General features: G+C 38.9%; 1 protein-coding gene across 1 annotated transcript in view; it reads right to left on the bottom strand.

Annotated features, from left to right (window-relative positions):
- Positions 1–350: 350 nt before the first annotated feature.
- Positions 351–17,239, bottom strand: part of LOC121882128 — a 37,492-nt gene continuing 20,603 nt past the window's right edge. The window contains exons 14-17 of the mRNA XM_042390155.1: positions 2,154–2,243; positions 2,042–2,070; positions 1,511–1,579; positions 351–817 (exon numbers count right to left, since the gene is read on the bottom strand). Of these exons, the coding sequence (XP_042246089.1) occupies positions 692–817; positions 1,511–1,579; positions 2,042–2,070; positions 2,154–2,243 (314 nt within the window). The 3' untranslated portion in view covers positions 351–691. The remainder of the gene's footprint in view (positions 818–1,510; positions 1,580–2,041; positions 2,071–2,153; positions 2,244–17,239) is intronic.

The following is a 17,239-nucleotide window of genomic DNA, read 5'->3' as shown; positions in this document are numbered from 1 at the left end:
AGTAAGGTGTCACTTCCTCATGGTGACTTCTACCCTTCTTCTCTGTCTTATGCCAGTTGTTGCTTTTATGTAAGCAGACGATGTCCACTTTTATGTTCCTCCGTTGCTTATGGCTGACATGAGGTTCAGTCTGACCTGATGTATCTGGAGTTAAAAGGGTCATATTTTCATTGCTGTTGAGTTTCCACAGTTTCTTCTCATTCAGCTGTTTAACTCGACTCACTAAAATATCTCTAGATAAGGATTGTTCCACTTCTTCTTTTGCTTTAATTACTTTTGCTTTAATAACAGAGATACATATGTTTAAAAAAATACTGTGTATCAAACAATAACAGGTGATAAATACTTAAAAAAGGTAAAAAGTTAAAACTAATACATGTTTAACTACAACACCAGCACATTAAAGTAGCTGACAGCAAGTTCATCAATCAAACTGTATCATAAACTGTATTTTGCTTATTTACATTCCAAGCAGCCTCCTTTGCACATGTTGCTACTAGTTAACCTACTGCACCCCCTGCTGGACAAAAAAAGCTTTTACAACAATATATCCTGAAAATCATCATAAAAACATAGTCAAACATTTATGTAAAGAAATGAGAAGTAACATGACAATATTAATCTAACTAAACTTGACAGATCAGTCATCAATGTAATAAAATGAGAGGAGCTGTAACTATACTGTGATCTCTTATTTGTTGGGTTTGTTGACGGTAGCGTAGAGGCTGCTGGGATCAATGGAGGCTCCAGCAGAAGAGGAGGAAAATTTCACAGTGCTGTAGGTCACTGCATCATCTTCATCATCATCATCCTGAACCTGGAAAACAATACACATAAATTACACATCATGACATGCCACAAAACGCTAAATGACAGTGCAGCATGAAGATATCCAACACCACAAACACATCACAGTCAATAGTGACATAGTAAGCATGATCACATAGTGCAACACAAAGATTCTCAGATTTATCTGGTGACCCTTTGGAGGGGCCCGACCCCTAGGTTGGGAACCACTGGACTAAACTAGCTAACTGTATATAAAGTAGTGTAAACTAGCTCCACCTCCAGCAGCTACAACAGTAACATGCTGCTCTAACACTGATGCTTCACTATTAATAATCTAATGATGTCATATATAATAATATATCAGTCAGAGGGACCAAACCACTACTTTTACTGCAATACTTTAACTACATCAAGCTCATAATACTTATGTACTTTTACTGTAGTAAGATTTTTCATGCAGGACTTTTACCTGTAATGGAGTATTTTTACATTGCTGTATTGATACTTTTACTTAAATAAAGGATCTGAATACTTCTTCCACCACTGCTGAGCTTAAAGATGAATCCTCTGGAGATCATATATATCCACAGAAATTTACTGACAATGTGTTTCACAGCTAATATCTTATTTTGGACCAGAGTGGTTCTCTTCCTGTCATTCATTGCTGAATTGTTTTTCTTTGTTCACCAACATCACCAGTGTAACCAATCAGACAGCTTACCCGGGCTTTACTGTTGGTCTTCTTGATGTAGCTGATGGAGGCGTAGGAAACAGCATCTTCAGGATCAGCCTACACAGCGAAGACAACATGATGGCTGCTCAGTAACATGTGGATTTATACTGACTCACCTCTTCAGTTCAGTTCAGTTCAATTCTAGTTGTATTCTGTCCTCTTCTATCTTGCAGATGACAGTTAGACTCAAGCGTTTCTATCATACTGCCACATAATGGGGAACAAATACAAGTAAATGTAATGTTGTACTGGGTGTGGTGTGCGATCTCACTGGTCCTGACTGGTTTCTGAACCAGACTGAGTCACTGCAGGGTTTAAGCTCAGTCCCTGACTCATCTGATCTCTTTTAACTTTTAGTGTCACAACAAAGTCAGTACTGTTTATTCTTCTTCTCTTTTAACTACAGAACTTAAAATAACAATGACAGAAAATGGTTTACTCTGTAAAGCCTTATAATATCAATCATATAATCACAATAATAATCATCATATAAACCTGATGATTGAATTTTAAACTCACAGTGTTTTCATCCATCTGTATGTTGTTCCCTGAAAGACAAAAGAGAGTCGACTTTAATTTCAACACTGAAAATCCAGGTTTTTCAAAAAGTTTCATCTGTGGACTTTCTCACCTGTAGTTTTCTTCCGTCTGATGACAACCACAACAACAGTTAGTAAGAGTGCTGCTAAACCCACAGCCACAATGATGTACCACCACCAACCTGGAAAGAGAAAGAAAACATTAAAAACATTCAGGCTGCAGCTTTCTGTTCTGTTCAAAATCCTGCTGCTAAACTAGAGGAGAATTCACTCACTACTACTATTGTTTCCCTCACACAAACCTTAGTTTTCTACTGTTATCATGTCTTGAGCAAAAACAATCCAATTCAACTTCAAAATACTGATTTGCAAATATTGACTGTGAGGAGCATTACTAAACACTCAACCATTTACTCAGACATGTGTTTGAACACTGACTGAGACTGACTGACTGATGAAGATAATATCTTGACTCACAGCCAAACATTAGTCTGACACTCATATTTCATTGCATCATAACAGTATTCACACTTTAGACTTTAAAAGAGGAAGACAGAGAGACATGGCTTGCAGTGGCGTTTTCTACCAGAAGCCAAAGGAAGCCAGGCTTCCTCTGTTTTTTCAGACTGCAGTTGTCATTTCATTAAAAACACTTTGTTTAACAGTTTCGGTAATTCTTGTGTGCTGTTGCTGTCATTGCTTCCCCATTTGTCATTGAGTATTTTAAAATGAACTAAACAGCGCCCCTCTAAATGTTTGGTGGTGAATGTGTGTGAAACACTATATTGCACTTCTACTGTAGACTAATGTCATGTCCGTGAGGAGGCGAGACTGAAATTGGCATCCCTTGGTGAAAAAAAATGGAAGGATTAACCAATCAGATGAGGCTACCCTCATGCCACTGCCAATCTGTGATTAGTCAGGACTATGCCAAGGGAAGCCAGCCAACCTTTGGCCTCTCACCAATCAAATCATAGCATGTTATCAATGTCATTTAAAGGGGGGTAACCCTTAGCCGTTTGATATCACTGTTTGCAATATTAGCAAGTGTAGTTATGGAGGGTGGAGATTTGTAGTTTTTAGTAAAAAATAATTTTACTAAACTACCACTACAGCAGCAACTCAAAATTAAATCTGACGGCAGGCCAACACTCAAACTAGCTATTTTGCTGGCCGTGTCTTCTTTTCGACAAGGATTCGTGCTCACTGAATAATCTACGGGCCACTACAGGATTCATGGACCTTGCCAACCTGTCATGGGCAATCGAGAGGCACGGTAAATCAAAAGGTCACATATATTGTGCTGTGAAATTGAAGCTTTTTGGGCGCATCAGGATTGACAAGGCCCTGGACTCAAGAACCATTAGCACAAAGAAGCACAATGAACAGGTGAAGAAGAACTGGGATATTCTGATGAGACTTATTGTTGCAGCCTTGTACCTTGCGTGCCAAGAACAAGCATTCAGGGGACACAATGAGGCCACTGGAAGCTCAAACAGGGATAATTTTGTGGAGCTGATACATACATTTGTGGAGTTTAACACTACACTGTCAGAGCACTTGGGATCGTCAACAGTCTTCAGCTGTATGTCAAACACCATACAGAATGACATCATTGAAAGCATGGCTCGTGTTAACCAGGATGAGAATGATAGGGAAATAAACATGTCTCCTTTCATTGCTGTAGAAGTGGATGACACATCAGACATTTCCCACAAGTGCCAACTGACTGTCATCATCAGATTTGTTAATGAAAAAGGTGGTATGTGTGAACATTTTCTCGGCTTTTTTGATGTCAGCTCAGATAGAGATGCACAAGCTATAACATCAGTGGTGATGAGAGCCATCGGGAAGTCCCACAAATAAACTCATTTGTCAGACTTATGACAGAGGAAGCTGCATGAGTGGACAACATGGTGGAGTGCAGGCTTTAGTGAAATCCCACTGCCCCAATGCGCTATTCATCCACTGTTATGCTCATAAGTTAAATTTGGTTTTAGCACAAGGCACAAATAACATTCAAGTAGTCAAACTGGTTTTTGCCAGTATTGATGCCTTTCACAATTTTTTCTCATGTTCATGTAAGAGATCGGCATTACTGTGTGAAGTTGATCGAGCTGTGCGTGTACCAGGGGATCTGCTGTGAGGTGGAATTTCAAAAGCCGTGCGGTACACGCCATCCATGAAGGACGCAGCTCGCTCTGTATCGCTTTCGATAAGATAATGACAGAGCCGGGATGGGACAAAGAGACCATTGTGCAGAGCGAGGCCTTGAGGCAAAAACTTGAGGATTTTGACTTTACCTTCCTGCTCGGGGTCTTTCAGTCCATTTTTGGCCTCACAGAACCACTCTTCCAGGCTCTGCAAAGTAAGATGGTGGACATAAAAAATGCCAGGATCGGATCAAGACCACACTCAGCGCTCTCAAAGCCACAAGAACAGATGAGACATTCAGTGGCATTCATGGTGAAACTGTCCAGGCAGTTAGAGATCCTGTGCCCCGATGTAAACGTTGTCGCCGTGGCTGGGAGGACCTGGAACAGGCGTTTAACCAGCACGAAGAAGGAGACGAAGAAACTGTTGTATCTTTCCAACATATTTACTTCCAGATTGTTGACAGTATAGTATTGCACATGACCCACAGATTCGCAGATGTGGAGCACCTGAGCTTTTTTGGGGTATTGGATCATACATCATTTGCATCTTTCTGCAAGCCCGCTGCATTTCCCAGCAGCGAATTGGCTTAGCTGATCAAGACATATCCATGCTTTGATGAGCAGAAGTTAAGGAATGAGCTGCACACGCTGTACAACAACAAGTTGTTTCACAAGCCACCAACAGAGCTGGTACAGCCTCTTATTGAAGATGACCTACAGGGCACTCTCTGCGAGGTCTACAAGCTGCTCCAGCTTATGATCACAATACCAGCCACCAGCACATCAGCAGAACGTTCCTTTTCCTGTCTAAAAGGGATAAAAACTTATCTGAGGAACACGTGTGGACAGGACAGACTTGTCAACCTAGCCAAAATATCCATTGACTGCGTTGTTGTGGAGGATCTAAAGGCCAGTGGGAAATTCTACAACATGGTTATTGACCACTTCGCCACCATGAAAGACAGGAGAATGGCCTTCCTCTTCAAATAGGGTGAGTGAAATGCACACTCCCTTCTCCCTCTATGACTTTACTGTTGACTGAACTGCCCATGTAGCTATGTGTGCAATTTTTGATGTGGTCATATTGCTTAATGTGCCATGCTTGCCTGGGTTTAGCTAAATGTGTTAGTCTGTCTGTGGAAATAGACTGAAGTTTTATTGTGGTTGTTTACGCATAGAAAATCAGCACCACGGACAGCACTTATAGGGCCAGGTTACCTGAACAGATGATATTGTGATTGTTTATAGCCTCTGCAGGTCTGGTACAGGGTTGTTAAGTGTTTTAGGTCATGTTGTATAATGAACATTTGGTCTAGTTTTAAACGATAAGGAAGTATGGAAAGTATTTTTGTATTTCAAGCACATACAACGGGGTTTGTAAGTCAAACTTTAAACGTCTCCTGATTTAATTTGTGAATGAATGCTTGTTTTATTCGTTATCGAATCTGTACTGTGCATTAAGCAGCCGGTTATGCATTTGGGTGGGGGGTCGCATAAATTAATAAGAAAATGCATAAATTGATAAGATGTTTAGGACTGTGTGTTTGAGAGAGAAAGAGAGAGAGAGAGTGTGTCGGTAAACGCAAGTGTCGAGAGAGAGAGAGTGTGTGCACGGGCGCGTGTCGGTGATACAATTTGATACAATTTTGTGTAAAATGACACCAGTGTTCTTATAGCTCATCTGGTTACATTACATTGGCTGTTAATGCGGCAACATAGTCTTTCCTGTCTCCCTTGTCTCACTTAGCTTCCTCAAAAGTTTTCCCCACGCCACGCCACTGATGGCATGACATTATTGGTTTATGTATAAAAATAATCCAGTTTTTTTTAAAAAAGGAAAGATGTTGAATCTGCTGTTGTAGGTTCCCACCAATCTCTACATAATGTTCTGAATATTTACATAAATGAGTGCCTATATGTATCTTTCCTTTTCACTCTTTCCTTTCAGTAACAATGCTCTAAATGTATTTTAAATTAAGTATTCATATAGTGCTTTGGCGAAACTGTATCTGATTATGGTCATGCCAATAAAGCCCTTTGAATCTGAATGTGAGTTAGAGAAGTAAATGCTAAATGTTCAGTTTCTACCTTGTTGGGTATCATTGTTTGCAGGCACTTTCAGGTCTTTGTTGTCTCTGCTTTTGTGCTTTCTTCCATTTTTGTAGTTGATATAATTGTTGCTGTCGTTGCGTCCTCACCTGCATCTATTCTACTGTTTTTAAATTAAACGCTAGCGACTCATGCTAACATGCTCACAATGACAAAGCTGACATGCTGATGTTTAGCAGGTGTAATGTTTGTACATGTACCATATTTACTGTTGCCATGACGATGAAGGTCGCCTAATTTTAAGGAAGTAGTAACTTGAACTCACACCACATGTTTCTCTAACATTAATAAAGTGATCATTTTAACTCAAACCATGATCTTTCCTTAAACCTAACCAGACCTGAACCACAGCGTTGTCACATCATAAAACATCATTATTGTTTAACAGTGATGTGTGACAGTTTTGGAAAACACAGACAAATGATGACGCCCTGCTGATTACTGCTGATATAGACACCAGAGTAGAAAATGCTCATATGTGTTGCTCTGGAGTCACATGGTCAAATTTTTTGGTATTTGGTATTATTTGGTGGTTTAATTCGGAGGATTTGTTGTTGTTTTTTCTTGCTGTAATCATTCCTCCTGTTCATACTGACCATTAGAAGATCCCTTCACAATGCACATTCATACTTTAGACTTCAAAAGAGGAGAGAGAGAGATACTGAAAAGCAAGATACACAAAATGTTGAGTTACCTGTAGCATCTTTGGTTGAGGTTTTTGCTGTTATGGCATCTGCACCTGGACAAATGAACAAAGCGCAGAAATTGTACACTCAGAAAATACTTCATGTTTACCAGTCGTCTATGAGTCTGGGAGACTCAGTTTGAGACCCGGTGTGGGGACCTCCTCCATAAGGCAGTTTATTCATGAACACTTATTGTAACACTTTAATATTCTAAAAATAAAAGCGTAATAAAAACAAAAACAGGATTTTTAAGCCTCTTTCCACTGTTATCCGAATACAAATACAAATAATTTTGCTGCATCAACAAATACAGACACAAATACAAATACTGGGCTCTGCACATCCCTAGTAGGTACAACCATGTCTCCTAGAAATCATATATAACTTAATTATTTTCCCAGTTACACTGTGTTGGCACATTGCTGCCTGAATCACATTCAGAGGCAACATTTTTTCAGATGAATGATGTGATCTATTTATATTATCACTGTGAAGTCTCAGGGAGGAAGTTGTTGTGGATGACGGGCGTACAAGAAGCACCAGAGAACGAGGTTTGCATCCTGAGTCTGTGTGTTTAGATTTAGGCAACAAAAGCACTTTGGTTAAGGTTAGTGAAAGATTGTGGTTTCAGTTTATTGTTAATAAATATGTTATGCTTCAGTCACTGAAGGCTTTTTTCTGTATTAAAGCAAGACCATGATCTTTCCCCAACCTTAACAAAGTGCTGCCAGCACCTAAACATTATCATACAAGGTTTAATATTTCTATAGTTTCTTCTAGTGGATATACTGCATGATCTGATATTTAGGTGGAAAAAAATCTGACAGCGTTGTCTCTGAACATTTCACTCACATGTTCAATATCAACATTTTGCAATTTGCCAAATATGTTAATTAACAATATTTTGTCATGTTAAGAGGAAACTTAATTCTACCAGCATTATGTTTCTAGCAAAAGTGCATTATATTGAAAAGTGTTCCTAATATTTTTTCCATCCCATTAACATACATGAGGGAGGCAAAATATTAGGAACACTTTTCAATATAATACACTCCAGTACATCACCATCCACTATGAACTAAATATTAACATAAAGTAGAATTATCACCTTTCTGACAATGTCAACGAAAACTGAAACTATATAAACTTTGTAAAAGTAGAATTTATGGCAGAGCTGTTGTTGTTCCTAATAAAGTGCTTGGTCAGTGTTCAGTATATGACATACAGTATATGTAATTTATAGTAGACAGGGTTGGAAGATAATATGAGGCTTCAGCTTTCTCAGTTAGTCAAATAAAGTAACAGAGAGAGATACTGTAAAGCAACATACAGAAAATGTTGAGTTACCTTGTGGTGTAATTGTAGCATCATTGGTTGCAGGTGTTGTGGTTGTAGCTGCCTTTGTGCTGCTTTGAATTGTTGTTGATTCAGTTGTTGCTGTTGTGGCGCCTGCACCTGGACAAATGAACAAAGCCCAGAAATTAAAAATACTTCATGTTTATCATCTGCAGTACCTCAATGAGAAAGAATATCATCTTAAAACTTCAAATCTATAAAACACACAAAGATTTTATGTAAATCTTCACATCAGTCTGAAGTGATTTTAAACAGCTCATCATATTCTCACCTGTTTTCTCAACTGTGGTCAAACGGCTGAAGATAAACAGCTGCACTTTTCTGTCATTATCTGTCACAATACACTTAAGTGTGGTGTTGCAGGAAGACTTTGATGTCTTAAAGTCATTGATGTGTTTATCCACATCTTTACCATTAACCAGATAATTCACTGTGTGTGTACATTCTCCAAATGTCCACACAGAGCAGTTTAACATCTTCTCCTTGGATGTATGTTCAGTCACTGGTGAGAGAAAGATAAGTGGAAAATTAACTTAATCACTGTGATCATAATTGTTGTAATGTTGGAAACTTTATGATGTAAATACTCACTGGTAACAACAGACAGATCATATCTAGTGTCTGGACCTTGTTGTTTGTCTGATTTGAACTGTCTGCAGGTGTAAAGACCAGCATCCTCAACTGTGACGTTCTTTATAACCAGAGAACAGTTCGCTGTAACACTCAGTCTGTCTGATTTAGTTTTGGCATCTTCATGAATTTTCCCATGTTCAAACAGTGTTGTTGCTGTGTTTCCTGAACCACTGAAGATCCAGGTAGTACTGTCAAATTTATCTTTATCCTTTGACACATTTTCACAAGACAAAGTGACTTCATCTCCATCTCTGACAGTGAAGGAGGAATATTGTCCAGTTATGTCTGCTGAGAGATATGAGAGAGGAATATGAACAATTAACTGAAATAAATAGAAATATGACTGTCATGTTCATTGTTAGTGTGAGGATCATTTTAGATACAACAGAACTTTCTAAATGTGTCTCATCTTCAGTTTTCAGTTCATTAAACTCAACATATTAACAACTAACAACATACTCGTCTCAATTTAAGAAGGTTAATAAAATACTAAATTAATCTTTTTTTCTTACCTGAAAACTGAAGCACCAGTATCAGAAACAACATTTGAATCCGTCTGAATTCAACCATCCTGCTTCTCTCTCTCATCGATCTCTGGTTCTCTTAACTGTCGCAGTCTCTAAAGTAATGTGTGAAGTAAGGCGTCTTCTTCCTGTCATTTGTACGTGTGTCACTTCCTCTTCCTCACTCGGCTGCATGTACAGTCCAGGCAGTAAGTATTTGGACAGTTACACAGTTTTTGTTCTTCAGGCTCTGTGTTTCAGCACATTCAATCTGTAATAAAACAATGAATACTGCATTAAAGTACCAAGTCTCAGCTTTAATTAGAGTAGTAACTGTAACTGTAAATGTCCAAATACTTACTGTCTGGACTGTATGTAGGCAGACTGATCAGAGTTTTGTCTCTGAATTCTTTTGCAACCAAAAACTAATTAACATATTTACTTTTGACAGTTTAGTTCTTATTCACTGTGACTGACAAGACACTGACTCACATTTCTTGATCAGTAATATGACGGGTAAGCAGCACTAAAGAGGTCAGAGGTCAGATGTCACAGCTGTCTGACAAAGATCCTGTGAAACTGGGATGTAATCATGGATCACAAGGTAAAGAAATATGTTTCTGCAGTCAGAGCAGCCATATTAAACCATATTAAGATTCAACAAGTGCACACTGTGTTCGTTCCCACGGTGTATTTGTGTCAATGACGTGTTAGACCTCCTGAAAGTAAGAAGAGGAAGTTGAAGGTGTGAAGTGTTGTGGTAAGACAAATGTTTGCAATAATGCAACTCTTCTTTTCTGTAGATAGTGTTTATTAGAAAACAGACAGGATTCATGGTGACGCCTGACAGCACACATGAACAGACAGGTGAAGAGTCAAACTTTGACTCTTGATGCTCAACATGGTGCAACATGGTGATACTGTAGCAGCTGTAAAAGAACAGATAAGATGATGTTTTAGTGGTCTGAGACCTGTTAGTTCCTCATTGTATCTTTGCAGTCATTTTTTTCTGAGAAATGAGGGGTGTGAAGTGTTGTGGTAAGAATGTGGAAACAACAGCAGCAGAGCTCTGGAGGTTGAAGGTTTAGAGGTGAAAGAACAGACAGATAAGGGAAGTTGTGGTCTGAGTAGAAGCAGGACGTCTATATCTGAGAATATCCACCTTTCATTATCAGTCAGGACACTGTTAGTTCATGAAATAATTACACAACACAGTGTAGAATTAAGTGGTTAATATTTCTTTATTTGCATATTATATTATTATCAGATATAATAAAGAGAAGACTGTTACTGACTGCAGTAAGACTCAAAGCTCATTCAAACCAAACACATGTTGGCTTCCTGACAAACATGTTAACAATGATAAATGAAAGTTAAAATTAGTTCCTCTGTACACTTAAATATGAAACTGAACTAAGGAAGTTAAATGAGTTAAAACGTGAGAAAAGCTTGAGAAATAATGCAGGAAAAGACATTTAATAAAACTCACAGCTTCTTAACAAGAGATAAAATCCAGATTTGAATATTGTTGTCCAAGTCAGACTAAAAATAAAAATTTCTCAGCACACAAAACATACAAATCTCAAAGTGATCTTATGATTCTTTCTTTATGTAAAGAATTCAACTACTCATGTAAAACTGAGACCATATTAATGATATAACAGCAAGGGAGTCATTTCTCTGGTGAGTTGATGTTGGTGTGGAAGTCGTTGATCAGTGGAGTCTGACAGAAGTAGAAGGTTCTCCAAAGTTTTCATAGTTCACCGCACCATCATCTTCATCATTCTGCTCCTGTGAAAAACAACACAAAGAAACCCACTCTGACACACTCACACTGAAAACTCACAAATCACAACCCTACTTCTTTGACCTTTAGGTTTCTGCTGCTGCACATTCAACACAATCACAGATAATCTAACATATACAAATAAATGAAGTTGTTCCTCCCCAGAAGAGCCCCGAACTCCCAGATTTTCCTCCCAGCTGACTGTTGAAGTTTTAAAAGTGAACACAGGTCACAGTGGAGTCAGCAGAACCTGAACGCACCATCAGATATTTACCTGACTGGCTGCTGGACCAGAACGCTTCGCTGTTCGGCTTCTTACTGAGTTTAAATCCTGCACAAACACAAACAGTGAGACATTCACAGTCCTGCACTGACTTACAGTCTCTTCATGTACACATTTGTCTTTTTATACATCAGTTCAGTTGTTATTTTCAACTCACAATGTTGTCATCAGGTGGTCTCTGGTTCCCTGGAAAATAAATGACAGAGTAACATTTCAGTTCTAAAGTTACAGTTTGTTTTACACTTAACAAATGTTGGTCTGAATTTTCTCACCTCGAGCTCTGAAGAGAAGAACAGTAATCACAGTGATGAGGAGGAGTTCAGCCACACGCATCACCAACATTATGTAGCTCAGAGCAGAACAATCTGTACGAGTATTAATTAGAGAAACAACATGACAGTAAAGGAAGTATGTACATTTGAAATATTTTGGCAGGTTGTCACATTTAATAATCAGGTTCATGTGAGCTGTGGAAATAAAAACCATGGAAATAAAAGATTCACTAGTTGCATTTGTACAGCAGTGTATTGCTGCCACAATGACATAAAATATTTTCTCAGTTTCTTGATATAACAAGAAAACATCCTTATAAAAACAATTTGTTATGTTAAACCAGTTATGCAGCACATTGCTGCTCTTTATGGGTTCAAGAGCTCAAGAAGATATTATGATATCGACTGCAGTTGGACCTCATGTTATGAAAAATGACAGACAGGTAGAAACAGGAAGAAAAAGAGGAGCCTTATATACCAGGGGAGATATTTACTGTGCGCTCACGTTTCATTACTATTAATGAAAAACTGATAAAATATACAGACACAAGCACAGCAAAGCATGTTTTAACTGCTTTTCACTTTTTGATTGTTTGGGGAAAACCCATGTAACTTATGCATGTGACTAGGGATGCATGATATTGGATTTTTTGCCGATATCCGATATGCCGATAATGCCAACTCACTGTGGTCGATTGCCGATACCGATACATGCACATATTTTCTTCCAGATGGCTGAGGAGACTATTATGCATGCAAACATAGATTGTGCTAAGTATGATCAAGAAAGACAATATATGAAGGAAGAACTGAGGAAGACTGGAGTTCAGGAGCTCAGCATTAAAACTTTAATGAATTTGCCAAGTGGGAGCGGCAGAGTTTTCATTGAATTCATTAGACAGACAGGATTAATGTGTAGGATTTAATCTCTGGTCCGCACTCTGGAGCAGAAGGTGGTGGTAATGCACCTAATACGCTGGTTGCCAACTGCTGTTATAAACCAAAAAGATTTTTTTTTTTCAAACAGAGTGGTACATCCTGTCAGCCGAGGTGTTTCCTATCTGTGCAGCCGAACTGAGCAGCTCCTCGACGGACTGTTTCTCATTGGCTGCATCTCAAGTCTCTTAAATTGCATCCACGTTTCCCTCACTTGAGTCTTTTCCAATGCAAGGAGAGATGCAAGGAAACCAAGCGAGGAGAAAGGAAACAAGGAAATTTGTTTTAAGAGACATGAGACGTCCTCTCCTCTGAAGCGTCATGTGAAGTGACGTCCGTTTCTGATGACGGTGACAGCAGATCACAGCTGGATCAGCTAACTGATATCCAATAAGGGGGCGTATCGGCTGGTAAAAGACTTCCGTAAAGTCTCCTCTCATTTCCTCACTCCTCCGAGCAAAATAAAAGACTTGGGACGCCTGTCAAAATGGCGCATCAGGAACAACTTCCGGTTCAGGTGAGGAGTGAGGAGACATAAATTAAGAGACTTGAGACGTACCCACTGACGGTCCCGGTGTTTCCTCCAAAGGCTCCACTTCACTCAAGCTGCCCGTCAGACCTGCTGCTTCTTCCCACTGAATAACAAACCGGGGCTTGATGCTCCGGTTGGATCCACATGGAGAGCTGGGGCTAACGTTAGCTGAGAGGCTAGCAGAGCATTAGTCGCAGCATGGCCAGCGGGAAGCACAACCAGCTAGCCTCTGCTAGCCTCCCAGCTAATGTTAGCCCCGCTTCTGCATGTGGATCCAATCAGAGCATCAAGCCCCGGTTTGTTATTCAGGTTAAAGTGGGAAGAAGCAGCGGTTCTGACGGCAGCTTGAGTGAAGTTGAGCCTGTGGAGGAAGCACAGTCATTTTAGAGCTTTTATCGGCCGATACCGATGACGTGCTGATAATATCGTGCATCCCTACATCCCTACCTCTCTCCTCCTCCACCTCTCCATCTGTATGCATTCATGTAACATCAATGCATGTCACTAACTTGGCTTCTTCTCCGAAGTTTTTTGTGCTTTCTCATCTTGCAGGAAACCCTGGGTTGCAGGCCAAGCCCTTGCGGTCCTTCACAGTCCTGTTGGCATCCTTCCCTGGTTATTGCTATTGCTGCTGTAATAGTTATTGTCATGACTGTTGTTATTCCCCCCCCCCATCCCCCTCTTTCTTTCTCTCTCTCAACCCAACCAGTCAAAGCAGATGGCCGCCCATCTGGAGCCGGGTTCTGCTTGAGGTTTCTTCCCGTTAAAGGGGAGTTTTTCCTCACCGCTGTCGCCAAGTGCTGCTCATGGGGGAATTGTTGGTGTAGGAGCCATTTATGTTGATTGTTGGCATGTCATTTGTTTAGTTATAACTTGCAGTATTATTTTGGACATTGGGTGGCGGTTTTGGGTTAGGTTTTATTAGATGCACAGAGTTGTATATGTAGGGGCATAGTGTAGCTGAGTCAATTTGTTGTTCATTTTATTTCTTTTTTTTTTTTCGTGAATATTCTCAAAATCTATGCAATGAGAGAGAAAGAGAGAGAGAGAGGGGGAAATATTAGGAACACTTTTCAATATAATACACTCCAGTACATCACCATCCACTATGAACTAAATATTAACATAAAGTAGAATTATCACCTTTCTGACAATGTCAATGAAAACTGAAACTATATAAACTTTGTAAAAGTAGAATTTATGGCAGAGCTGTTGTTGTTCCTAATAAAGTGTTTGGTCAGTGTTCAGTATATGACATACAGTATATGTAATTTATAGTAGACGGGGTTGGAAGATAATATGAGGCTTCAGCTTTCTCAGTTAGTCAAATAAAGTAACAGAGAGAGAAACTGTAAAGAAACATACAGAAAATGTTGAGTTACCTTGTGGTGTAATTGTAGCATCTTTGGTTGCAGTTGTTGCTGTTATGGCGTCTGCACCTGGACAAATAAACAAAGCCCAGAAATTATAAAATTAGAAAATACTTCATGTTTATCATCTGCAGTACCTCAATGAGAAAGAATATCATCTTAAAACTTCAAATCTATAAAATACACAAATATTTTATGTAAATCTTTACATCAGTCTGAAGTGATTTTAAACAGCTCATCATATTCTCACCTGTTTTCTCAACTGTGGTCCAACAGCTGAAGATAAACAGCTGCACTTTTCTGTCATTATGTGTCACAATACACTTTTTGCAATTTGAACTGATTAAAAGTCTTTGGGAAAGAATGTCTACATCTACACTAGTAAACAGCTGTTTTCACATATTGCCGGGGCAGCAGTGGTTGAATACACTGAATAAAATGTTGAATACATATGAGTGACTTTGTTGCTCACCTTCTTGTGTTGTTGATGTCGTTGTTTCAGGTTCTGTTGTTGTTTCAGCCACACCTGACAGATTAAATAACAAAAACCAACAAACTTTAAAATGAGACAAAAACACATTGTTCACCATCTGCTGTGACTAAATGAGAAACATTTATATCAACCTAAAACTTAAAATACATCAAATAAATAAATGCAGTTTTGTTATTTTTCATATCAGAATAAAGTGATTTTAAACAGCTCATCATCTTCTCACCTGGTTTCTCACATGACAACTGAGGACTGATGTTATACAGCTGCACTTTTCCATTGTTGGGATCTGTGACTTCACACTTCAGTAACTCATGATTTGATGTGCAAATAAAATGAGAAGTCAGGAAGGACACAGTGGCTGAACAGGTAGACTGTGATGTCTTCAAGTCTTTGTTTTCTTTGTCCACATCTTTACCCTGATACACCCACTTCACTGTGTGTCTACACTGTCCACGTTTCAACACAGAGCAGCTTAACGTCACCTCATTATTGTTCTTATGTTCAGTCACTGGTGAAGATGGAGATATTGTGAGAGAAAAACAACAAGAGTCAGATTAACTTCATCACTGTAATCATAATTATTGTAATGTTTCAGTATATTGTTCTAACAAGACAGTTTGAGCTGAAAACATTATGATGTAAATACTCACTGGTAACAACAGACAGATCAACCTGAGAGTCTTGACCTTGTTGTTTGTCTGATTTCAACTGTCTGCAGGTGTAACGACCAGCATCCTCAACTGTGACCTTCTTTATAACCAGAGAACAGTTCGCTGTAACACTCAGTCTGTCTGATTTAGCTTTGGCTTCTTCACCAATCTGCCCAAGTTTAATCAGCTCTACTGTTGCTGTGCTTCCTGAACCACTGAAGAGCCAGGTAGTACTGTTACATTTATCCTGATCCTTTAACACATTTTCACAAGACAAAGTGACTTCATCTCCATCTCTGACAGTGGAGGAGGAATCTTGTCCAGTTATGTCTGCTGAGAGATATGAGAGAGGAATATGAACAATTAACTGAAATAAATAGAAATATGACTGTCATGTTCATTGTTAGTGTGAGGATCATTTTAGATGCAACAGAACTTTCTAAATGTGTCTCACCTTCAGTTTTCAGCTCATTAAACTCAACATATTAACAACTAACAACATACTCGTCTCAATTTAAGAAGGTTAATAAAATACTAAATTAATCTTTTTTTCTTACCTGAAAACTGAAGCACCAGTATCAGAAACAACATTTGAATCCGTCTGAATTCAACCATCCTGCTTCTCTCTCTCATCGATCTCTGGTTCTCTTAACTGTCGCAGTCTCTAAAGTAATGTGTGAAGTAAGGCATCTTCTTCCTTTCATTTGTACGTGTGTCACTTCCTCTTCCTCACTCTGCTGCATGTACAGTCCAGGCAGTAAGTATTTGGACAGTTACACAGTTTTTGTTCTTCAGGCTCTGTGTTTCAGCACATTCAATCTGTAATAAAACAATGAATACTGCATTAAAGTACCAAGTCTCAGCTTTAATTAGAGTAGTAACTGTAACTGTAAATGTCCAAATACTTACTGTCTGGACTGTATGTAGGCAGACTGATCAGAGTTTTTTGCAACCAAAAACTAATTAACATATTTACTTTTGACAGTTTAGTTCTTATTCACTGTGACTGACAAGACATTGACTCACATTTCTTGATCAGTAATATGACGGGTAAGCAGCACTAAAGAGGTCAGAGGTCAGATGTCACAGCTGTCTGACAAAGATCCTGTGAAACTGGGATGTAATCACGGATCACAAGGTAAAGAAATATGTTTCTGCAGTCAGAGCAGCCATATTAAACCATATTAAGATTCAACAAGTGCACACTGTGTTCATTCCCACGGTGTATTTGTGTCAATGACGTGTTTAACCTCCTGAAAAGAAGAAGAGGAAGTTGAAGGTGTGAAGTGTTGTGGTAAGATAAATGTTTGCAATAGTGCAACTCTTCTTTTCTGTAGATAGTGTTTATTAGAAAACAGACAGGATTCATGGTGACGTCTGACAGCACACATGAACAGACAGGTGAAGAGTCAA

Source organism: Thunnus maccoyii, chromosome 17 (genome assembly GCF_910596095.1).
Source record: "Thunnus maccoyii chromosome 17, fThuMac1.1, whole genome shotgun sequence".
In the NCBI taxonomy this organism is placed as follows: domain Eukaryota; kingdom Metazoa; phylum Chordata; class Actinopteri; order Scombriformes; family Scombridae; genus Thunnus; species Thunnus maccoyii.
The sequence above is the reverse complement of the archived record's forward strand: the minus strand, read 5'-3'. Positions and strand labels throughout refer to the sequence as shown.